The 25,401-nt window shown below is 39.1% G+C and overlaps 2 protein-coding genes across 3 annotated transcripts in view; both read right to left on the bottom strand.

Moving 5' to 3' along the window:
• The window catches only part of plxdc2b (plexin domain containing 2b), a 71,993-nt gene extending 64,741 nt beyond the window's left edge, over window positions 1-7,252 (bottom strand). For both annotated transcript variants that reach the window (XM_055229962.1, XM_033985669.2), the window contains exon 1: window positions 6,866-7,252. In XM_055229962.1, the coding sequence (XP_055085937.1) occupies window positions 6,866-6,953 (88 nt within the window). In that variant the 5' untranslated portion in view covers window positions 6,954-7,252. The remainder of the gene's footprint in view (window positions 1-6,865) is intronic.
• A 4,259-nt stretch (window positions 7,253-11,511) lies between these two features.
• Window positions 11,512-25,401, bottom strand: part of malrd1 (MAM and LDL receptor class A domain containing 1) — a 29,818-nt gene continuing 15,928 nt past the window's right edge. Inside the window, exons 21-33 of the mRNA XM_033986297.2 lie at window positions 22,595-22,775; window positions 20,738-20,863; window positions 20,466-20,627; window positions 18,795-18,952; window positions 17,945-18,146; window positions 17,336-17,614; window positions 16,330-16,455; window positions 15,554-15,620; window positions 13,661-13,752; window positions 13,439-13,535; window positions 13,278-13,338; window positions 12,130-12,225; window positions 11,512-12,045 (exon numbers count right to left, since the gene is read on the bottom strand). Coding sequence (XP_033842188.1) covers window positions 11,947-12,045; window positions 12,130-12,225; window positions 13,278-13,338; window positions 13,439-13,535; window positions 13,661-13,752; window positions 15,554-15,620; window positions 16,330-16,455; window positions 17,336-17,614; window positions 17,945-18,146; window positions 18,795-18,952; window positions 20,466-20,627; window positions 20,738-20,863; window positions 22,595-22,775 — 1,746 coding nt within the window. The 3' untranslated portion in view covers window positions 11,512-11,946. The remainder of the gene's footprint in view (window positions 12,046-12,129; window positions 12,226-13,277; window positions 13,339-13,438; window positions 13,536-13,660; window positions 13,753-15,553; window positions 15,621-16,329; window positions 16,456-17,335; window positions 17,615-17,944; window positions 18,147-18,794; window positions 18,953-20,465; window positions 20,628-20,737; window positions 20,864-22,594; window positions 22,776-25,401) is intronic.

Genomic DNA, 25,401 nt, shown 5'->3' on the forward strand with positions numbered 1-25,401 from the left:
GCAGCTGTTATACCTTCACAATTCATCTCCAAAAACACTCAATGCGGGCCTTTGTTCCCAGAAGATGAGCTGAGTGAGTGAAACCGGGCCACCTGGCACCCACTGTAGCTCACTTACCACAATCACTTGTTGACTTTTGGTTTTAGCTCTGTTGTTGAACCAAGTACATGCACAGGCAAGTGAAAGCTGCATGAGGCACAAGAGACCGGACTGTCTTGTTTACAACTTGAACAGTTAACTGAACTCTGGTTACCTATTACTCACACATGCCCTAGTACATTTTGTGACATAAAACATTGAATATTGTCTAAATATTTTTCCTCATCACTATTTGCCCATCTACATGTCCGATATAAAGATCACCTGGAAAAATATCTGCAATCTTGTGGTTAGGTCCTGTATTGCAATAGACTTACAACAGCATCTTTTCTAAAATACACTGCCTCCTCATTAATTACTACTCATCTTCTCATCATTATCCAGTGCTGTCCTATGCTCAGTAAATTTGATGGGGCCCACTGCAAAAGCGATAGAAAACTTGGACTGTGTATAGCTGCTTGCAAACTTGTCATAAAATCCAAATCACACAAAATGTTTCTCTCCAGCCTCTGGAGCTACATGCACTTCAGAGCCAACAGAACATTATGATCTGCTTAAAATTCAAACATAAACATCTCACTGCACTCAGCCACCATTGGACGACTGACTTTCTCATTTACGCCATCGACCATAACATGTGTGTATGGGCTCCACACTTTATAACTTATAGTCTCCCATGAGCAGCAACATAAACTCAGCTTTGTTCCACTGTGTTTATATTTATACAATATTTCATGAAGATATAATAGATACATGGTCTCTTTGTATCGGTGTTATAGTAACAAAATATCTTCTGACAAAAGTGCTGCATCCTTTATACTTGTTTTCTAAAGGGCCAATCCTTCTGAAAAGACTTCAAGAACTGCAATGAATCATCATGACTCAAGAAGAAGCTTTACAGGCTTGACCCAACAGTGTATTTGGGAACTTAGGTTGTGACAAATAAACTGCCCCCATTTATCAGTGAAAAAATGTTTCTTATAAGCATATGGTAGACCAGGTCAATTAATGTAATGTTTGTTTAAATATGTTATTTAAATAAAATATTACTTGACTAAAAATCAAGACTTTTTAGTGGAAAAATGTCCATTTGTCTATGATGAGATTCACACCTGGGAGGTCTCATCATACTTTATCTGCAAATTGAATAAACAGCTTTAACACAATTCTTATGACAATAGTTAACCATGAACCCTTCTTTGTACATTCCCTGGCCCTCAATAACAGATGTCTGTGAGAGCACTGCAGTCTTCAGACATCCGTAGCTATATGCAGGCCTGATGCTGATTTCACTGTGTTCTGTGCAGAGATGCTCAAGAGCTCTCCAAGCAGAGTAACAAAGGCAGCAGTGTTGGACCCACCACGGCCAGGCACATCACTGTCTGCAGGAGTTCACTTGGCACAGCTCTGTTTGAACAAACCAGAGCATGTGCAGCATTAGCAGCTAATCATCGCAAAAGCCTGTCTCCGGAGAGGGTTAGTGTGGAGGGAAGAGGCAGAACCACATGTTATAAAAAGGGTAAATGATGGCTTGAGCTATTAATGTGATGAACAGCCCAATAAACACATCAACAGGGCTAGACATGGGGCCGAGGGGTCAACGGAGTTTCACTCACACAAATGAATCAGAGTACAAAGTATTAGCCTTATGCTTTTAAAAAACCTTTATTTGTTAAACATATTTTGAGAAAATGGCAAACTTTGAATTTTTATGACAAATGCTAGTGTGGTGAATGTAACTGGTATTGTGTAAAGGCTATGATTAAGCTTAGATAAGCACGGGGCAGGGCATTGACACAAGGCATTACAGAACCTGCTTCGACTAACTGTTTTCAGGCTGGTCACATAATCAAAGTGTGTGTGAAGAGGATTTTTAGTTTGAAGACCAGAGCCAAACAAAAAGTCTTGGCAGAAACACAGGACACAAACTCAATTTGCATGAAACCTCTCAAAAACTAATTTTCTTTTTGTAAATGTTTCAAATCAGAATTGTAGGAACTAATCTGGCCAGGTTTTGAATACACAATCCAAAACAGCTGAAGGCCTGCATCCGTGCCAATGACATGCTGACTGCATTGACTGTTCTCACTGTCCTGTATAAACAGTGTAAGCAGTGAAAATAAAAGCCAGGCATATGGGCAACAGTTTGTAAAGAAGAGTGGAGAGACTTTCACATGGCTGTATATAGACAGAGGCATGTAGCAGCATGCTGTAAGCCTGTGAGTGACAACAGCCTTTGTGGGACGGGCCGAGCGTGCTGGTCCAGCTGGGCTCAGGATTTGAAGTCTGCTGCAGGGCAGGGGACACCTATCTGCTTAGAGCAAGCCCAGAGGACGCCTCACCACCAGCCATTCTGGCTTTGCTTTATCACATTACATTATTCCCATTGGAAGGCTGCTTCTTTCAATGCTCTAATCTGTGAGTGCTCGTGGTGCAGTCACAGCATCCAAGGCTCTATGTTCACGCACTATTGGACAGACTTATGATGGTAAACACAGCCCTATCCTTACTTTTATAGCCACAATGTTTTATTTACAACTCCAACCCAAGACCAATATACCTTCCCAAAGTAGCAGTACAGCAATTGTAAAAAATGTAAACATAAAAAAATACATCTAAATAAAAATCCAAAACTGTACAAAACAACATTTTGAATGGCTGTAGTAACATCCAAAATTTGGCAGCTTTTTAGATTACCAAGTCAACATATAAGTCATTTATGTTGGTCTTGGGGTGAATGTTGTATAATGAGGCTAATAAAATATTCAACAAGTCCCAAATGTGAAAGTATGAAATCACTCCATCTGGGTTTCACATCATTATTATTATTATTACAGCTATTACTTGTTCTGGTCATGATTTTACAGGTTTGGCCCAATCACGAGCCTGCACTCAGACCACACAAGTAAGTGCCAGTCAAAATTAGTATGATAATCAAGAGCCTCAAATGTGTCTCACTGCATACAGTCAAATGGAAAAGCTGACAGACATCACAAGACACAAGAGAAATGTGTATTTAAATTGTGCATGAATGCTTTATAGAGTACTGCTGGCTCTGTTATGGTTTTCATTTTTGTCAAGTGCACATATTGTAAGTGGACAACAATATTACTATTGTACTGCTCACTTTAAAAACTAAACACAAGCCAGAATAGATAGAGTTATAACATTCAAATGCATGCTCAGTTGAACTGAAGAAGACCTTGCCTAGTGTCTACTGAGGCGATGTAACAACTTCATTTGCGAGTTACACATTCATTATTATACATATAATACTCTGGAGGACAAAACTCCATTGCATTTATGAGCTTATGCTAATCAGACCTTTACAGATATTATGTGGCTGGAGTTATTATTTAGTTCTTATCTTGCAATGACGCAAAAACATGGTTATATGTAAAAAACGCTTCCTCTCTGACAATACATCACACCAAAACAATTATGAAGAAAACCACACTGACTGACCAACAATAAATATTCTCCTACTACAAATGGTTAGACATTTCATATCATACAGATTCTCTCTCACGTGTGCCTCAGAGCAGCACAGCTGATAACAGCCTGTCTGTGGACGCCTCTGTGGTCTACTGCCAGCATCACAATCATCTGCTGAAAAGGCATGTTTATCATCAATGGGAACAGTCTGTCATCTTCCATGTCCACTGTAGTTACTTTAATGAAATCAAAACTGCCATGTGGCTCAGTGGAAGTGCTGCAACACACTTTTCATATTGTTGTGAGCCAACATTAACACATATCAACCAATTAGAACTCAACAATGATACCTAAAGAAAGCTACAAAATAAAGTAGTGGTTAAAATGTTCCTCAGACCCATTTTACAAACTTTCATTTCAGTCTTGTAAATCCAATATAGCACTGTAACAATAGAAAGTGATGGAGCCACATGAAAGACAATGGTGGAAAATCCCTAAAGGAGCTTAAGAGCACAGGGTTTCATTAACTAGTGGCCTCTGCGCTTTTTGTCCAGGCGCCTATTGAACCATTGGGTCTGCTCCGACCCACAGACTATAAGGAGGAGAGGGTGGGGGCATAGTGGCAGGGGCGTGACTAATGCTCAGAGACTGGTGCTGCTGTTGCATGCTGGTTACGGGACGACCCTACCTCCCTATCCTGCCGATGTATGTATGGTACGCATAGCTGTCGAGGCAAGCGGGGTAACACAAAACACCCCTACCCCACCCCCTCCTATCCATTCAAGGGAGCCCTTTTCAGCAGGTCATTTAGAGGGCCAATAAATGGGCTGGCTCATACCAAGTCTTCAGAAATTTGCAATGTCAGAGAAAGAGGGAGGGGAGTGGAAAAGCTAGGATTCTAAAAAGGCTTAAACAATTTCCACCCAAGTATAATAAGATGGACCTCCCATTTTAATAGATATTTGAATCGTTGAATGAAGACAGACAGATAAACTCAAAAAAGGAAACGTTGAACCATTTGCTTTGAAAGCTGTTCAGGCTGTCAACATGTTCTAAGCATCTCTCTGCACATGTGTGTGCTGGTGTGACTGTAGAAGAGGCTGCTGGCACTTTGATGGATGAGGAGCAGTCCACCGAATCTGGAGATGTCCATATCACTGCTCCTATAAGCCACTGATTTGGCAGTGTTACCACCAGTGTAGAGACAAAATAACAATTCAGCATGAGCAGCTCTTGGTTACATTGCATTTTGTTATGTATATTGCAAGCAAAGCAACATTTCATGGTTAATTTATTATAACATGTTTAGTAATTCTTCATAACAGAGAAGTGCAGTAAATCAAAATTTAATCAAGATTGAGATTCAGTCATTTGCAACCATCAGTCATCAGCTTGGGTCTTTTCAGTCGAGAGGCCTACAGCCAATCCTTTGTCAGTAAAAGCATGAGGTTTGGAACATAGTTCAGAATTTTATTTTTTTTTTTCTAAATGGCAAGAGTGTAATAAAACTAAAGAAAATATAATTGAAAATTATGATTAATCAAATAAAATTAAAAGCAATAATTTCATCAATCTGTCCTAAGGTAAACCACCAAACTTTGGTCTCTTATGTTACCAGTCACAGAGGAATGGTTATGATGATCATCATTCATTTAAATGAAAATATATGGTATTTATCTATGTAAAGTTATGACATTACTGTCTGGGGAGTAGTATACAAACCGTGAGCCATGTCATTCCGTACAAAACTGTATAATCTTAGCACATTAACAGCCCTCTGTGCACACACTTAAATCCGACCACACCATCACATCACTAGACTTTTTCTCTCACGCTCCCTCCCTCCTCTGTGCCTTTCATTCCTATCACACATGCAGACACACTCTAGACTCCAGTGGAACATCTCTTTTTCCAGTCTGTGAATAGCCCCGAGTGCAAATTAACCCCAAAATCAGACTCTATTTTGTGGAAGCGCGCCACAGCTCTAACTAAGTGTCTCAGTGCGCGAACATCTCACAGCCACTCAGTGCAAACTTTGAGCTCACAGGATGTTCTGTAATTTTGCCCAGATGTGCTCATCTAACTAATAAACGCAAGCACGGAAATGAATGGCTTCAGCAAGATTTATAGGCAACTCTTCACTAAAAGACACATTTAGACAGTTTGAGAGCTTTCAAGCAGTCAGTGTAGATTTACGCAGTATATTTTCCCTATAGACTTTGTTTAACTGAGTAAAGTCCACCTGCTCTAATAATAAAAGGCAATGTGCTGTATGGACCTAGTCCTTGCAGCAACAAGGGAGAGGTTAGTATACAACCAGGAAGTACCTCACCTACATGTCTAAAAATACTGTCCTATATACTGCAAAATGTCTTGCTCCAGAAAAACATAGGTGCCCCATAAATGCAATGATTTAAGCACCCCTAATGTTATTCAAACTCAAAGGATGCAGGATGTAGACAAGAAAATATAAAGCAGACAGCTGTTAAACCCATATGCTCAGCACAGCATATCAGATTGATTGATTCCATAAGTGGGGCTGAGTAGTCCTATAGAAACAGTATAGTGCATGTGCACGTGCTGCTGTGACACACCACAGATATATATCTGAGAGATATCATCTCTCTCCAAAACAAAGCTATACATTCCACACACACTCACACAGGGTTTTAATTTACAGTCACTGTCAGCAACCCAGCGTTTCTCTAACCACTGTCTGATACGTGATGAAAATGCATTGCTGGCTATAAAAGCCATGGGAAACAAGAGATGGCCTGTGAGGATACAGCCACTGGTATGAACTTATTCCACTGTCTCAGAGCGCAGGGCTCCAGGAGAGATTAAGAGGATTTAAGCACACACATGTCCCAGCATTCATTTACAGTACAACTGATCTGCTCATGCAAACAAATCGGCTGTTCAGTAATGCCCCAAAGATGGTACAGGTGCTGTTTCCATTATAACAAGACAATTACTGAGGTACTATGAAGCTGCAAAAGTCTGACACAACCAGGTTACACATGATGAAGAGCTGAGGTGGAGAGTGCGCTCTCTGGTAAAAACACATGGAGGGAACACCACAACTCACCATGATGTATCTGAATAATCACCAATCTGCACGCACCACAGAAGCAATCCAGCACAATTCTTGAGTTTGTGTCACACTATGGATATGCGTGGTTTATACAAGCGAGTCTTACTTACGCAGAAAAAAAGTTTCACACTGAAATGCATCTGTATGCAGCAGAAAAGTAGTTGTGGTGCACAAACTAAAATATAAAGTTGACGTTTCAAGAAAAAATAAGTCATGTAGAGATAAGATGCTTCTTACCATTGAGGGCTGCGATCTCGGTTTGGACAATCCCCACATAATGTAAAAGTAAAACCACTCCAATGAGCCTCTCCAGTGTCTTCGCCATATCCAGGTCGGTTCCTCTGTAAAGCCAAGCGCGTTTTAACTCATGAGCCGCGTTATCCCTTGTTCACTCTCCGGCTCTTTCTGCTTCTGCCTCCGCTGCACTGAGCAGTTTTTGTTCTCTCCGTGCGTTTATACTGGGCGAGCGTGCCGCGATGTGCACTGGCTGCGCGTTTCTACACTCGACTGAACAGGTTGCAGCTTACTATGAAGAAAAAGGTCATAGAAAGTTAATGCAGAGCACAGACAGCATATCCCTGTGTTGAGCAGCACTCTTATTCCACTGAAGTGATGCGCACGGTGTAAGGAGTGGAAGACCGTGCGCTCGTGGCGTCATCACCTCCTCAGAGCCAATGGCACTTCAGCTTTTTGTCTTGGGCAGTTTAATGAACGAACCTGAACAAGATAAACAGCTCTTATGACAAACTAGCACGTCAAACCATCATTTGTATTGCAACATACAGCATATAGCCTAGTCAATTACGTCCTATTTTTGCTCTTTGGTATTGGTTCTGTTGTTTTTATGCTTAACTATGAGATCTGTCCTCTTCAAAACACATAACCCTACTAATGTATGAGCAATTAAATTCAGTTTTTGGCCACATGTCGCTAACATCACGCCAATAGTCATCAATATTTGCGTAATGAAAGGCGCCAAGTTCAGCTGAAAGTGCTCGAATAACCTTAATGATCGTGACATCCATTTATCTAAGTCATACAACGCATCGTCAACTTTTAAATGTTTTGCTGTCCCATTATGAACATTTGTACTTATGTAGAAGCCCTCATTTATTCTAGATTGTCACAGTCAGGTGTTAGAACCAGTGAGCGCCCTCTTTTGGCGTACTTGTCACAGTGCTGGAAGGGGAAAGACTAAACTAACTCAAGCATGACCGCACAGACAGTGTTTGTATTCAGCCAATGTTTAAAAGCACAAATCTTCTTTCTTTCTTTTTCCAGTGGAGAATTGCCAGACATTTAGAGGGCTAAGATGTCGGAAAGCTCGTGTGAGAGTGTGAGGGAACATTTCTGTCGGCACTGGGGTCTGTGCGCTCGGAGTGGGCACAGGAAGGATAACCTGAACCACATGCCTGTACTAATTAAGATGCGCGGGGTGGGAATCCAGACGTGGTGCCACTCATGGAAAACATTCATAAAAAGGAAAGTTTGTGGGAAAAGCACCTTCTGCAAATTAGGTTTAAACTAGGAGCAAATAAGCATGAATGAAAGGCAAATGTAGTTACAGTTATCAGGCTGCTACTAGTAGAATGGCCAAAACAAAGCCTACATTGGTCTACTAGAACAGATATGTAATGCAACTGGTTAATGCCAGGCTCCCTTAAATGTAGACAAGTATCCAACTACATAGACTATTATACACTACAGCTATTAGGGTTATGCAAGAAGAAAAAATAGCCTGCTTTGAGGAAAACATCAACAAAGCATACACTTTAGTAAACAGTTCTATCTGTCTGTTATGTCATCAGCCTCAAAGTGTTCGTATATTGCAATAGGCCAAAATCTTGCTTGAACTTGAGATTTGAGCCTACACATCTCACCCCCTTACAAATATAGGGAACATGAAACTTTGGCTTCTTTAAAATGTGGTTGTTATGATCATAAGACTCGGTGCTGACAGACTCATATGTGATCGGGTCACGTTGAGTTTCCCACATAATTCTGCATCAGCTCCTGTGCACACCTCCTAAAACCACAGGGTCTGGATCAACTGTCTGTTCAGCAAATGGACAAAGCCACAGTAAAAGTACACTTCACAGTAATATATGTTATTCATGTAAAAACAACTTCATCATTGTGGTTTGGTGGTGGCTGACAGATGGAGAAGTGGGGAGACCCTCTGTTAAAAGACTTCTTTTCTCTCACAACAGCGTGCACTTTCTTTATCCAAGCTTTAGTCATCACCATTTGATACAGAGCAGCCAAAGCTCTCTGCAGTCTGTTCCTCCAATCACCTTATTCCATAACAAGAGCCAGAGGATGTTATCTAGCCAAGCCCACTGAAACTAATATGCAAAATGATTCTTTATCTTTACTTGAAATTTCTGGAGCATAAAGTTAGGTACATTTAGGAGCTAAACATTTAAACCATATATTTCACTCAAGTACAATAACAGGTGGATGCATACTTAATTTTATGAGTATTTCTATGTCAGTCAGAGCAATTATGTTTTTGAAATACTTTTTCTTGAGTATATTTGGATTGGATTTTGTCACTGGACTTCATCACACTCCTCAAGTTCATCAAAATGCCTGAGGAAAGTTACATATTTGTGCATGAGTGAGAGTGGAAGAGGTGAATGTGCATTTTCCATTACATTCTGCTGTTGGAGGTGGCTTACTTGTTGAGTTGTAAGGCACTGTTTATGACTTCGCCACTCCAGACTGTGAAACATGCCACACAAGCTCCCCTCTGTTTTGTTTTCCATCAACTCTTGGACATCATTATGTTTTCCACAGCTCCTGAAATACATTAAAAGTTTGGTGCTAAATATAGACACATGGTATTCATTATATGCATGTTATGGTTTCAACATTGCTTGCTTGTTACTCTTTTGGGAATTCATGCTAATGCTATAGTTTTAAGAACATTGGGCCAATTCCAAAACAGGGCCAAAATTTTAAGTCCAGTCATAAATACGTTTCTGCAATGAATCTTGGTGCTAATGCTATAACTTAACATCTTAAGTTTAGAAGATACCTTTCAAATTTAGACCTTTTTGTATTTCCCTTATATCAAATACATTTCATGTCTTCTAAGCCTAATGAGTTAGTAGTATGTGTGTACCATGAATCAATCTTACTGTAGCTAGAATATGCTCAGTTGTAATTAAAGAGCATGTATTACGCAGAAAAAAAAAACATTTTACATTTCTATTACTATGTAATTTTAAATAAATTTGCTGTTATGAAATAATGATCTGCACTTGTTTATTTTTTCCCCAAGCACTAGAAAAAATTCTCTCTTTATCTCAGTCACCTGACTATTGTGAATTTGGAGTTTGTTAAAAGCTTATATAACCGTGTGCAGTAAGATAATGAAGCAATAGTGCAGAAAACAGCTCTTGATGTGAATGAGCAGGTGGTAACTGATGGAACAATTTGTGTAAACAGCCCTCACTTTAAAGTCCTAATGAATCTTTACTGTGCAACAGACAGGAAGGAATAGGCCGAGATAAAACAGTTTTACAGCTCAAAACACAAAGAACTCATCACAAAGTTAGTGAACTGGTGATGTGAACTTGCTCCAAACTTCAATGAGAAATCCAGCTGTGTTTCAGACTGGGAGTGCAGGTGCCATCATGGAATTACCACCATGCAGAAAAAATATGCAAATAGCACAAGAGACAGATGTTCAGAGGGAAGAGAGTTTAAAACAGCCAATGAGAAACTCCACGGGATTTCATTATCTCGTTATCTCTTCACAAACAAAACACTGACCTTTATGTGGGCTCAGTCATGAACAAATGGGGACAACAAAAGCTGAGTGAACGCTGACGGGTTACTGACAAAGACTGGAGTTACACTGTATTCAGTAGCAAGAGTGGCGAAGCTACCAGAAACATTATTGTGCAGGACCACCAAAGCATCATTATACTTTAGTCAATGGATTAAGCAAACTCTGCAAAGCCACTTGAAGACAAAGGAATGACAGTTTGAGAGAAGTTTTTTATATAACACATTTTAACTAAAGAATACAACTTTTATCAAATAACTCTCCAGATTACATTTTGTCACAGTGTTCATCCAGTGGAACAGTACTAATACTTACACAGTTCAGTAGTACTTCCCCTGATGAGCATTTAGTGCAATAATTGAATACAATAATTTAAACAGATTTAAATAGTGTAAAATGGTGATGGCACTAAAACGCAGCAAAGGATCATGGTCTATTAGCTATCTCAGATTTTTACCATGCTTGTACAACAGTTATCACAATATCAGTTTTGTTAAATTACCAGTTTATAAGTTAAGCTGTCTTTGTTTAGTGCATGATACTAAATCCATTTATGATGAAATGTTTACTTAAATACAACCCAAAATTTGCTTTGCCCTTTTCTGAGACAGAAGGCATATAAGCAGCAATTGAAGCGCTCAAATGGATTGTATAACAGTGTAATAAATCTCCACCTCCCGACTCAGCAAAGACACCAAATGATGGAGGATGAGGCTAAACTGTAATGGCAGTGGTGAATGTGGTCATCTAAGTCCAAAAAGTCTGAAAATTAAAGATTCATAACCTGAACTTTGGCCAAAATGGAAGACTGGAAGTGTATTTTGATGACTTTTTGATTAAGTCCAAAGACCCAAAGAAGAGAGGGCTGCACTGCATGATTTATTTTATAATAGAAATAGAAACAATGAGCTTTGATAAAGGTAAAACGTTTCACACAAAAGGTAAAGTAATGAATTTGAACTTGCATATTATATTTATGTAAATCATTATGTAAATAGCTTTTATAAGTTATGTGGAAAGATTTATTATGCTATTTAACTAAAGAAAATACCCATTGAGTGTTTGTTCCAAAGAAAAATGTGGAGGCTCACTGCACACCAAGCAGCTGGAAACCTGACTTGTAATGGATTTTAATTTGCAAATAAAACAGAGCCAACAATTGTACTTGCACTTATGGGAATTAAAACAGATCAGTTAATTTGCTATAGTCGTTGCAATTCTTCTGAATGACTCAATGGGCTTCGTAGGATCTCATTTCTCTTAAATTGCCCATATTTTACACATGGCTCTCTGAATAACTGGCTATAGCCTATGTTCTCAAATTCAAAGTAGTTACAAAAAACTACACTCAGCGTCTCTTGAAGTTGGTAAAAAATGAATAGCTTATTAATGTTGAACACATGTCTGTAAAATACCTGCATATTTTTATAGTATTTGGAAGGTAAGCAACACAACAGGTCAAGACTAACTTATTTTGACCTGAATCTAGTGCAGTCCAGTGGATATGCAAAGTCATTCATGGTTATGCTTCAGAGCTTGTGCAATCTGGACCATTAGCATCAGCAGGGTAGTTGTACAATGGATTAGAAAAGGACAGATTGGAAGCGTTCCAGGTTCGATGCTGGAAAACACACACAAAAACACATAGATCACTTGGATGACTTTTATACTGTTAATTAGAGAAACAGAGGAGCATCCCCCTCACCTCTGGCTCATTTTTCCAGGGGTACACGCTGATCGAAAGCCCCTGTCCATCACTCTTCAAACCAGGCTTAATGGTGCTTTCTTCCAGAGATGGTAACTGGAGGAAGGAAGGCATGTACACAGTGGTAAAATGAAGTGGGTCTTGATGGGTTACAGCACATAAAGCGCGGGAGCAATCAAAACCTAATTGACCTGTTATGCATTTATAATTACACGTATAACCTTCGTAAAACATCTCATCATCCTTCAGAGGTGAAATAAATGCATGCTGTTTTTTTGAAGCAAAGTGGTCTGGGCAGTTGAGATAACAGTGCACACCTACATGTTATTATTATGCAATATGAAATACGCTCAAATAAATCAATAGACAATCATGTATCTGGCAGTAAGTACTACCTGGATTTTAAATATCATGTACGATTATGTGAAATGTGATTGCTGCTACAGAAAAGTATTACTAAGACTATTGCTTTGTTACCACTGCTTATTACTATATCTCAAATTGAAATGTGTACATTGTAAGAGACATTGCCTGGAATGTTTCACAGTATGGCATTAAAGTTATTTATCTTGCATTTAGCCAGTTACAAGTATTTTAACTGATCAAATGCCAAGGAAAACATGCATTCTTACTGTATTCTTACTGCCTCCCCACAGATGTGACCCATAACTTGAATACATATGTACTTTTAATGCCATACTGTGAACAATACAGGCATTACAGCATTTCCATGGAGACAAGCTAGTGGCAGGCCCTTCACCAGGAAAGTTACATAATAGTATTCTTTGAAACTCGCCATAATTCAATTTGCACGCTTGCCTTACCTGCTTTGGTTAAAATTTATAACTCGATTTTATGACTAAGAGCAGCCACTGATCATGAATCTTGAGGATTTTCCCCTCTGTTTAATATTAAAGTACAAGTGATATGCTGAATAAACTGAATCATAGGTCCCCAAAGGCAGAGGCCACAGAATCAATTGTTTTAAATCAAAAATATAATGTAGCAGTACCACCTTATGACCTGTGCTCATGTAAAATCCACTTACCGAATAAAAACATGATGAATTGGAGAAAAATTCAATTTGTAAACCTAATATCACAGAATTAAATCTCTGAATGATTGATTTTGTGTTTGAGTGTACTAACCTCAGCTTTCCAGTCAAATACAGGGTCATCCATCACCCCATAGTTCAAAGGCTTGGGCTTTCTGTAGACCAGGCAAATAGACTCATTACAGACTTTATCCATAACAACATCATCACAAACACAAGAGGAGCAGGGGATTCTTTGTCGCTGCCAATACTCACATTAAACAGCCTTTTTTCTTGAGAGCAGCGAGGATGCACACAGCCACACCAGCTGTTAGCAGCACTAGCCCGATGCCAATGCCAGTGTACACAGAATCTAATAAGAGGGAAGTTTGTTATTAATTTTGGCCACAGTCGCTAATGAAATGCATAGTGTTAACTGCATATGTAAGTACACAGACAAATTAATACAGACTGGAGAAGTAAGGCTTTGCTTATTACCTAAGTTGATTTCCTCCAGAGTGGGAGATGGGGTGGACAAGGAGGGTTTCTCTTTAATGTGGCAACGGTTACCAGTCCAGCCATCTAAACACCTGTGAGTCATTGAAATTTAAGACAAAATAACATCTTTTCAGTAGAGCAGAGGATAGTTGATCTCAAAATTCTGACCCTATATTTGACATTTTTGCAAACTTTTTACATCTTTTCCAGTCCTGGCTTGTTGCAGAGTCCATTTGTCCAGCATACCACAAAAACACCTTGAACTGCATTTTAAGCTTTCATATGAGGTGACAGAAATCCTGAACAGTGGTAATGGGAATGACCTGCTGCTGAGGCAAACCACAGAGCTAAATGTGTTTTTCACTGTTTCGGTGATGCCAAAACTCACAGCTGCCTTGAATGAAATCATCTATAATTCACTGGAAAATAACATTTTAGCAACACAAGGTTCTAGTAAAATTCTTTGTTTACTAATCAAAATAATTAGATAGAATAAAACGCACAGTATAAGTCAAACACTGCATACAAGGGGCTCTGTGTACATTTCCTTTGGTAATATTTCAAAATAATCAGGCAAACTATGTCGGCTACAGTATGAAAACAGTGTGTGCTTGTAAATAGTTTGCCTGATTTGGTACACTGCTCTCCTCTCCGGATCTGAGAGTGTGCTCCAAGTCAACATCTGTTCAATATCAGTCTAGTTCCTTTCTAATGTGAAACATGCAGCAGCAGCAGAGAGTGGAGCCAGCCTGTGTCATTATCATTCAGGGGGGCTTGGGCAGTGGCAGTGGGTCCAGTGATGGCTTGGTTCTCCCTTGTCTGGCTGTGAATGGAGAGTCTCAGGTGGTCCCAGGCCTCTACTAGGACTTGGACAGAGGAGAGTGACAGGCTACTGTGTGTTACATAATGAGAGGAGGCAGCAGAACCCACAGTGTTCTCAGGAATGTTGGACTCAAGGACAAATGGGAAACAGGCCCGAATTCAATGCATGAATAAATGATCAAATTAATGCAGCGTTCTGTGGGGAAAAGTCATATTCTTGGTGTTTCTGTTTCCTGTTATAGGTGACATTTTGAGGACTTTTCTTCTTTTTATCATTCCAAAGATTTCCAAAAAGATTCAATAGAAAGAAAGAAAGAAGATAATATTTGTTTTAAGTTGTTATGGCAACAGTCCTAATTTTTTATAATTCTGAAACCCACAGAAACTTTCTTTGGATTTTTCTTTCTGCCAATAAATACAGAAGAATGGATTACTCTGCAGAGACTAATAATAGGAAGATGGCACAAATCCTTGGCAATGGAATTTTCACATGACAAACCTGATAAAAGCACAAAATCACAAAGCCACAGTATTCTGCATTACAATTAAATCTCATGAACTTTTTTGTCTGTATGTATTTAGTTAAAACATAATGAGATACCAGTATATGTCCATAAGTATTAGACAGATAAAATATTAGGAGTGTTTCCATAGGATTTTTTAAATAGTCCTACAAATGGTGTCCAATAAAGGGAAACATCATGTAACTGAAACACATGAATATGCAAAAAACTATTAAAAGTTGAAACTTTGAACATCGTATTTTGAGACTTTCTTAGTAATAGCTCATGTGATGAACCTTTTCTCGTGATATTTTGACTGGTGATATCTATCAGTCATTCCCCGTGAAGCCATTAGAGGCAGAAGCTCTCCAGTTAAGCTTGAGGGGATGTGCAGATTCCCACATGCTTCATGGAGCGTGCTTTTTCCACAGAGAGCAACAACACTGATGGGATTTTCATGTTTTAAGACTCAAATAAACGGCAGAGGCAAAGAGGAGGAGCAGATGTGATCATTATCTGTTTGTTTGTGCATGTTTGTGTCAGCAGGAATGTGCAGGTTGAAACTCACATGCAAACAGGGCCATGTCTTTCAACATGACACAGACCATAGTGCAAACAATATCTCGGAGGACACTCTGTAAGATTAAACAAAAGTATTATTCAGAATGAAAATGGTTGTATGTGCATGTGTCACTCTACAAACAACATAAAACAAAACAAAAAAAACCAAAAAACATTTGTGTTCCCTGCAAACCAACAAACACTATCCCTGCGGCTACTTTGGCAAATCACATGTTTTTTTTCTAGACGTGGTGTTGCCTAGGAGAACAATTTACCTCTAAATGTCAAGCATTAGTCTATGTGATTTACTACATACATTGGAGTAGAAAGTTGACTTCTATAGCTCCATTTTTCATCTCTTGAATGTGTAGATGAAGTATGTGTGCATAGGCTTTTTCAGGTTTAAGAGTGTTTAACTGTTTTGTTTGAAACACCATTAAAGATCTCTGGCATCAGACTCCACATTTGATAAAGTGACTGTGGGCTGGCACTCAATTCAGACTAAATGTGGCCTGGTTGTATTCATCAAGAGGCCCAAAAGGTTTTTATGTGTTTTGGCAGTGTGCAGGGACCTTTGAGGTGTGCTTTAAAGACAGCAGTCTCACTTGAAAATGTCCTGGGAGTGACTACTCGGGCGGTCAATGAGGACACACAAATGATATTCTGGCAGAGGTTAAGTCGCCACTGAGTAAGTGACACAAGAGGGTGTTGGAGCAAAAGTATAAGCGTGCATATGGTGAAAAATATCAGAAACAATGAAAGACGTGAGGAGAGAGCTGTTACCATGGCAGCTGGACTCATCCGGGTGGAAAGGCTTACAGTCGGCAGAGTGGTCACAGAGCTGGTGGATTGGGATACAGGCAGGTCCACCTTCACACACCAGCTCCCTCACTCCACACTGCAGGATGGCTAGGTTAAAACACGAGACGAACATGGGCTTTTCATGAGTGCACTGACGTGTGACCAGGTGTGAGCCCACAAACAGGATTAAACTACTCAAAAGTGCTGTTTGTGGCTTTGATCGTCGTCTGTAAAATTGTCTTTGCACACCTACTTGATTTCACTAATCCAGCTCACATGTCGGGCCTTTTAAAAGATGCATTGTGATATCCCTTGTGCCATGACTTACACAGTTCAGAGCATCGCCTCGTCTCTCATGACTTTAGACAAACTTTAAGGAATGCAAGCCTAACAAAGTTTACATAGAGTAGAGTGCTTTATCAATACTTATTTGTGTTTTTTGTATTGTGTTTGCTAAGTTGGTAGAATTGTTGCCCACTGAAACAAAAGGCGGCAGTTCAGTCTTAGCTCTTAGTACAGCTCCTCAATTATGTCAAAAATTATGATTGTGATTATTTGGTTCATAATTGAAATAATAATTGAAATAATTAAAATCAAATATTTTAAACGAGGTGTTAAAATTAACCAAAAGATAAAGTCCTAATATATTCTATTTGATGCTTTCTGACACTTTTCAAAGTCTGTGTAGATTACAAAAGTGGCTTTGCTCCAGGTTTTGCAGAATAGCACAAGTGCAAATCTGAAAAGAAGTTAATCAACTGTAGTTTCAACATTCTTGTAACTGAGTAGACCAATAACTGAAATTAAGATTATAAATTTGATTAACTGGACAACCCTACCTTAGTATTGCATAATGTTGTTGTGTCCTTGAGCAAGACCCACCTGAGATGTTTTCATGCGACTGTGGTGGTTGAATGCACTGCAGAAATATGCTTTTCCCAATACAATAAAGAAGTGATTGTCTATTATGTATTATATTGATACATACGACAGTTGTACTCATCCTCTCCTTGGGGACAGTCGGGGACCTCATCACAGCGCAGGATGGAGGGCAGGCACAGATTGTTGGAGCACTGGAAGTATCCTATAGGACAGCGGCCCTGAGGAGGCAGTGTCCCTGGTACCATAGTAGCACAGTCCTCTTCGTCAGAGCGGTCATCACAGTCTGGCTCTCCATCACACCTCCAGCTCTCTGAGATGCACTGGAAGGAGTACAAACACTGGAACTGGTCTGCAGCACAGGTCATGGGCTGTGGGGTCACTGCACCTACAATGACACAAATGGACCCCATCAGTGTCCCTCCCAACAACACAAAGGAGGGCATCTGTTTCTCAGAGCACTGGGATTTAGAGACAGCTGTAGTTCAGAGGTGAAAGAACAATGCAGGTCTAAGGTGAAGAAAAACTAAATAAATGTAATTGGTTTCCACCTTCTGCCCTCAGCGCTGAATTTATATGTTCCACAGGTCAACCCGGTCCATTACTTTACACTGCATCACTTTATAGAGAAATACAATGGAGAACTGTGGATGCAGGCTGACAGTGGAGCAGGTGGAAGTGAGAGGAAATTGACAAATCAAGGATGAAGTGACTCTACCCCCAACAACACACTCTTCGGTGAAGGAGATGTCGTCCAGAGCGATGTCTGTCCACATGTCTCCCCCCACTTCTCCCAGGAAGGTCACTCGGAAAGGACTGTGGTTAGATAGGACGATGTTAGCATAGTTCCACTGGCGGCCATGATTCCCGCTCGCAGCCCACATGAGGAGAGGAATACCACGCTCTCCAACAGTGTACACCTATGAAAACATAAGAGTTACACAGCGCTGTCAGTAGTGAGAGCTCACAAAAAAATCACCAACTGTCTTGACATTTTGCTGCATATATGATAATGACAAGACATTTACAGTGAAGAATGGATAGTTTTAGTTTAGCTTGTTTACCCTATAATCTCTTATGCCAAATTTCAAAGACTTCAAAGATCCCTCAAAACTAAATTGTGATTTGTAAAATTTATTGGTACCACCTTTTTCATAAGTACCCCTTAATTAGTTTAATTAAGGAGGGTTAGGAGTTAGGGATTTAATTAAGCAGTTACAAAGCCTGATGCTTCTTAACTAACTATTGATCATTATGAAGTCTAATTTTGACTTTTTTCTATTGCATGTGTCTTGCTGCTTATTTTGGGGATTTTTACACCTTGTCATGTTAAATCAGTATTTTGTATTTGTTATTTGCTATCAGCCATGTTTATTGCTGACATACTGCCTGATACACTCAGATTCAAAGACTTTCAGAGACTCCATTAGGGATTGAATGATTAATTGTGAAGTTGGAGTTTATGACAAATCCAAATTAAACTGTCAGGTTGACGATAGATAATGTGAATGCCAACAGTTAAATGGATGTTTAAATTATTTACAGAAGTGCAGGGGAGCTGAAATGACCTTGAGAGTTCCCATCCTGTTGGAGCCGTGCATGTAGAACCAGAAGCGTAGGTGACACAGGCCGATGCTGGCGGGGTACATGGCCCTGGTTGTCACCGTGGCAACATCGCCCTCTCGTTGAATTGCTGAGTAGATGTAAAGGTAGTTCCCGCCTCCACCTGACATGTTCACAAGAAATTATAATATTTTTCTATTAAAAAATTGTCAACCACTAACCACAACAAAGCCATCCACTCTGTCTACTATTCTATCACTAGGCATCATAGAGGTTTATACAATGCAGAATGTTATAATCCGCTTTCTTACAGTGGACTGAAAAAACACATATGGCTGCTGCTTTCCATGATAACAAGTATTTCTGCAAATAATTTCTGACTGTCATGAAATGCACCATTGAAGTAGTAATATCTAAACAATCAATTCCAACCCCATAGCCTAACCCAAATCCAATTGCACAGTTTTCCCTTTGGTTCCACACACAACTTACTGCAGTATTTTAGAGAAAAAAGACGTCATATTGTGTTGGTTTGAAAATAATCTCTTGGGGTGAAACACTGCAGACATTTTTCGACTTCTGGGATAAGGCAGCATCAGAAAATATGGCAGAACAAAGTGGGAGTTTTCCACTTGAGTTAGAGGGGATTTAAGGCCATCACTATCCATGGCACGCTCCAAGCCCTGCTCCCACCCACAGCTATAGATCCATCACTTGCTGATTGTTCCTCTTTGTTCTGCATGCATTTCCTGTGTCATTTAGCCCATAACGAAATCTGATAGTATTTCATTGTTTTGACTACTGGGCATATTTTGGCTTTGTTTAACTTAAAGCTTGTATATAGGAGGTTCTATAGCCCAGTTCTATTGATCTGCTTGCTGACGCTACTGTAAGTCCAATGTGTGACACAGCAGCTAAGGTCCACATTAATCTTTTTGATCAATAAAGTTAACTGGAACCAATCAAGAAAGATCTGAACTCATAGACATCACTATAGCAGGGTTGAATAACAGCTACGTTAGGGCAGTGAGGGCATGTGTAAAAATTCCTTTATATCCTCAGCAAGATTAAAGACACGTGGCACAACAACAGGTGAATCAATATTGCATAGTACTGTAGTGGGAAAAAGAAACGCAGTACAATTCTCACTTAAAGCCATTATTGACAAATTAAGATAAATCTCTATTGTGGTGGAGTTCAACTTGACTTAGCTTATTGATCAGGATACAATATTAGCTTTTAGTTGTTCAAAGCTCGTAACAACATTTAGAGAGTCAGTTTCTATAAAGTTAAATGGTCAGAGGTGGTAATACTGAATGAAAGTAATATATTTAAGGACTTCACTGCAACCCTCTTCATTAAATTGAGTGTTAAGGTAGTAGTGGTGGCTGTTTTGACAATTTGAGTAGAATTAACCAGTAAAATAGTATGCATTTTATTTAAATAGCACTTATTGACACTCAAAGACGCTGTACGATATATTGGGGCAGCCTGCACATATAGCAACTTTGACCTCCATCAGTCACTTATTCACGTACTCACCACATTCATAAGTAGGAAAAACAGGTGAAGAGTCTTTCTTGAGGTTACAAAAACACTATACACTAATCAGAGCTGGGACTGAACCACCAAACTTACACTTATAAGACGAGCCCTTTACCACCAAAGCAACAGACCTTGAGTGTGGTCAGCCGGAGGGCCTGTTCCTAGGGTGTGACTCTGGTGACTGATGGCCCAATCAAAGTCATCGCCAGTGTCCTGAGAAAGCTGGCAGCTCTCCTCCCACTGGCCGGGCTCCATGTTGAAATTGCAGGAGCCTGGCAAAGTGGCTATATGATCTGCATGAGAAGTAGTGAGGAGACAGGAGGAATGAAGGGTCCGCAAGGGCAATCTTGATTTCCTCTTGTATAAGAAGATGGATTCGCAGGTAATTTCTGTTTCTACTCACCGCAGTATATCTCATCCGATCCATCTGCACAGTCAGGCTTGCTGTCACATTCCAGGTGAGACTCAATGCAGTGGCCGCTCAGGCACACAAAGTCAGTCACAGAAGGGCAACTGACTGGTACATTGCCTATGACACAAAAAGACCCATAATATAGTTAAGCAGAATAGATTTTCCCTGTTACATACATATATTCATATTCTGTAGTGGATTGTATTGCCATTCTTTACCCTTGGTGAGAATCCTCCAAATTTGTATGGCTCATTTTTTCAGTATAATATTTCAAATACGATTTCAGTTCACATAGATTTTGTGAAAATACAAGCACCAAGATGTCTGTGTAATCCCTCAGTCATCCAGGTTTGATCCATAGCAACTTCAGAATTGAAGAAGCGGCTTGGATGAACAGCAAAACGTCTTCACTCTTACAAAGATTTGTCCAGTTGACAGATTTAAACTTCATCTTTTGCCTTACAAGCTCCAAGGTCAAATAAAGTAAATGGTGTCAGTAGCAGAGTCTCAGGTAACACAGAAAGGAAAAAAAAAACAAAACCATGAAATTTTAGTGTTAGACCAGGCCCAACACCTTTGCAGTTGGCTGTGCTTGGTTGCTAACTGCTCTTAATCAATGTATTACTAACCCCTTAAATACATAGTAGGTCCATTGTTTTTCCACTAATTTAGGACAACACTGAACATCTGTTTATTGTTACAAATGTTCTTTGACTGCTCTACTTAGGCGAGGGAAGATGGTAAACAACTGCATACAAAGGCCTGTCAGAGGAATAAAAACCTGCTCCTTACTTTGCTGGATACAGAAGACAGGAGAAGAGAAGTGGATACAGTGGATCAGAGAGAGCTCACTGTAGCACAACATAAAAAGCTTGTGTGTGTGGGTATGAATGTGAATGTAGTGTATAGTTCAAAGACATTACATGATGAATGAAGAGCCCAAGTACATTTGTGAGTTTGACTGGGTTAATGCCATGAAAGGATACACATTTTGGCATGTTTGAGAGCATTTCATGTGAAATGTCTTGGGAGAGTCTGCTTGTCAGTCAGGTTATGCACGCCATTTGCAATTTGATTGAAGTTCTGCTTGTCTCTTGTCACTATTATGACCCTGTGTTTGCATAGCCAAGTGAGTCACGGTGCCCAGCCCTTTGCCACACCCTCTTTAATGTGTAGCATCTGCCTTAGATATAAACAAAAAAACTGTTGGTCAACTACTGTCATTATCTGCCCCCAGTCCAAGCTCTCCCAGAATGTACACTGGCACTCCATCAGCTTCACTGTGCTCATACTGAGTGCACTAGTGACAAAATCAATTTCGTACTTTGAACTATCAGCTGAAAGGATCATAAAATCATTTTTATGGCAGAACGACATCTATCCCCACAAGATTATAAAAGGGCAATATGAAGGGTATAATTAATATTATGAAAAGGGAACTCTAATATTCAGACTTCCACTTTTTGAAAATATGTATTAGATTTAACACTAGGACTTCAGCATTAAGCAGTGGAGCTGACCTTATTTTTGAAATAACCATAAGCCATGACTATTTTCCACAATGTTATAGTCATTTATCAGCAGTTTCCTTCCTGAGTATTGGCAAATCAGTGATGACTTTACCAGGTGGAGTTCTGGCATTCATAAACTTTTACAGCTGGTTCTTCTGACACAATAAAATGGTTGTACACTTCTCTGACCTCCTCATTATATTTAGGTATAAAGGTTGAAAAGACATTTTAATCCTAGGAGACACTAGAGGTGTATTGTATGGTTTGAAACTGTATAGCTCAACTAAACTTTTTCTCAGATGGTTAAAAGAAGAGTGGCATGAATAAATAAACTTACTTGGGGCACAGTCTATGTAGTTTATGTCATCCAAGGCGGCACCTCCACTTAAATCCATGGAGCGGATCCCCTCAAAAATGACCTCAAAGTTCCTTAGTCTCCTCAGTGGGACCTCAACATGGTTCCAGAAATTCCCCTGGTGTCCAGTCTTGCTCCACATTTCTATTAAATTATTTTCAGTCTATAAAGGGAACAAAAAAAAGAAAAAGAATAAATAGACAATTGAAATATGTGCTTTACCATGCAGCAAATTTTGTACACATTGCTTAAAATTATTTAAAAATCCACATTATAGAGTACAGGATTAAAGTTGTATTGTCAATAGCATTAACTTTGTGCCTTTAATAATAAATATCTCTGCCACATATGGGCTGTATTAGAACACCCCATGTATATTGTCAGCCTCCTGTGTCTTTTCCCATGGCAAACTGCAGTTACTAAATCATCATATACACTGCTTTAAAGGGACTGGTCCGTATCGTAAAGGGAAACATCTCACCGGGGAATTTTAATGTCACGGAAAGAACATTTACAAAGTCATACAGCACCTGGATTGAGGAAAAAATCTTCACATAAATCAAAATGAGAGGATAAATCGATTTCAGGCAGATAGATCTATTGTTTCCAGACAAAAGGCAAACTGTACTATAAAATAATGCTTGAAAGGATTTCACACATACAAGTGCATCATAATTTGCAACAATAATATGTTGAAGTCTTACAAGAACTTGACTACACTGACATTTGGCAATGAATGAATGTAAGTGTGACTGTTTTTCTTTGTATTTCTCTAAATAGCCACTGTCTACTCAAAGAGATTGTCACTGAAACCCATATAGTTTATGAGATAGGCTTAATAAATATCTACACAGAACTACAAACTACAAGAAGTGCACATAATAATGCCTTGGAATTTTCTTGTGCCTTTAAGATATACAACAATAAGCTTCAACTGCTCTTTTGTAGCCACATCTGCCCTGGGTCTGATTGACAGATACATGACACACCATATTCATATCTAAGCAAAGTGTCTTGTTCAAGGACACAACAACACTATGTAACAATCCGAGATGGGTTATCTTGATCTAGACATATTAGAACTGCACATTTGATTCCACTGGATGTTTTTCCTTCAATTAAAATATCCTTTCTTTTTGAACACTGCGCTAACCAAGCAAAAAGCTGTATTTCTTCAGACTGTTTAAGAATGGTCCAGTGTACTCGAAACCATAGGACAAGCAATGTCACTTTCCCCACTGCAGTTACAAAGCTTATTAAGTACACCCTTGGGTGAGGCAGGCACAGGCTGTCTCCTCAGCTTTAAGCCATTGGAGCCCTGGTTGAAATAATCTTGTTACTGTGAGAGGAGAGCATAGATTAATAGGCAGTGTTACAGCCAGACTTATCCAGATTTATGTCATCGTGTAAAGGCTCAATCTATACCAGCATTTGATAGCAGTGAATGTGGTTAGGGCTCTGCAGCCTATCTTTCTCAGCATTTAATTGGTCATTCAGGTTTACATTCAGTATGCAGTCAAGCAGGTTAACTACAGCCTGAATGATGTGTGGGTATACATTAAATACACTTTCAGTATAATATTCCTCATTGTGAGGACAGAGGTGAAAGGACAAATGAATGTAAAAACAAAATAGGCTTTACTAAAATTAAATTAAAATCCTTGGCGCGGCACATTATATTAAATGTTTCACTAAGCAGAGACGTGCTCTACAATATTAACCCTAGACCTTCATGGTAAACTTTTACACATGTTAAATAATATAATCCAATATAATATAATGCATATAGAATGTTTAGAATTGAAACTCTGTCTTTGCTGAGTGAACAAGCTCAATTAGAAAAAGAAAACAAAAATATTCATCTTTTATTTATATTTTTTGCTATTGTCTACTTGACTACAGCACTGCCAAAGCAAGTCATGCTATGAAATGCACATGTATCACTTACTTCATATACACCAAATGTTGTTTGGTGTAAAATTATTGCATGACAATATGGAGATTTTTTGTTGCTTGTTTAAATTTACAACCCAGTTAAAATTACTAATGAACCAACTATTTTAACTATATTTAACAATGTTCAAGACTATGCACTTTACTTTTCAGTTCCCAAGCCTTGGATAAATTTGACTATTAATAACTACTTACCTGCTGATATAGAAGGACAGTGCTGAGCTCACTTCACAGGGGAAATGCTTGCCAGGTAAATATTTTCCTACCTCCTCCTCAGTCTCTGCCCATGAGGAGCCTCCAGCATCATTACCATAAGTCCCTTTGTTCTTCAATCAGCCTCTAAATGCTGTGTTTGCACTCAGCCCACACAATGTGCTGTTTAAAGTGTATATATTTCTCTAAGTATACATTTATATGCAGGTCCCCTATGACAAATAATGTAAAATAACAGTGAGGAAATAGATGACCATATTATTAGATGCGACTGCACAATGCACTGATGTTGTAAAGTGTACATCCTCATGGCAGATTATGCATGCATTTCACATCATGTCATTTTAAGAGGGAGTGTAGCAAAACCAATGAGAAATGCACATAATTTGTTTAGATTAGTCCTCAACTTAGATCATTACCCAGTCTGTCTGAACATCTATTAAAATTTTACTTTTCAATTTGCAAATATCTCATTTAATAAAAACAATAGGGAGTCTGGAGCATAGTAGACGAAAAGAATCAATGGTTATGGCTCTGACACAGTTATATCCATGTAGCCTCTGAATTAGAATTGAATGGATCTCAGGTTTGTGTAAATTTTGTGCAAATTTCACAATTAGATG

Source organism: Periophthalmus magnuspinnatus, chromosome 20 (genome assembly GCF_009829125.3).
Source record: "Periophthalmus magnuspinnatus isolate fPerMag1 chromosome 20, fPerMag1.2.pri, whole genome shotgun sequence".
NCBI lineage: Eukaryota > Metazoa > Chordata > Actinopteri > Gobiiformes > Gobiidae > Periophthalmus > Periophthalmus magnuspinnatus.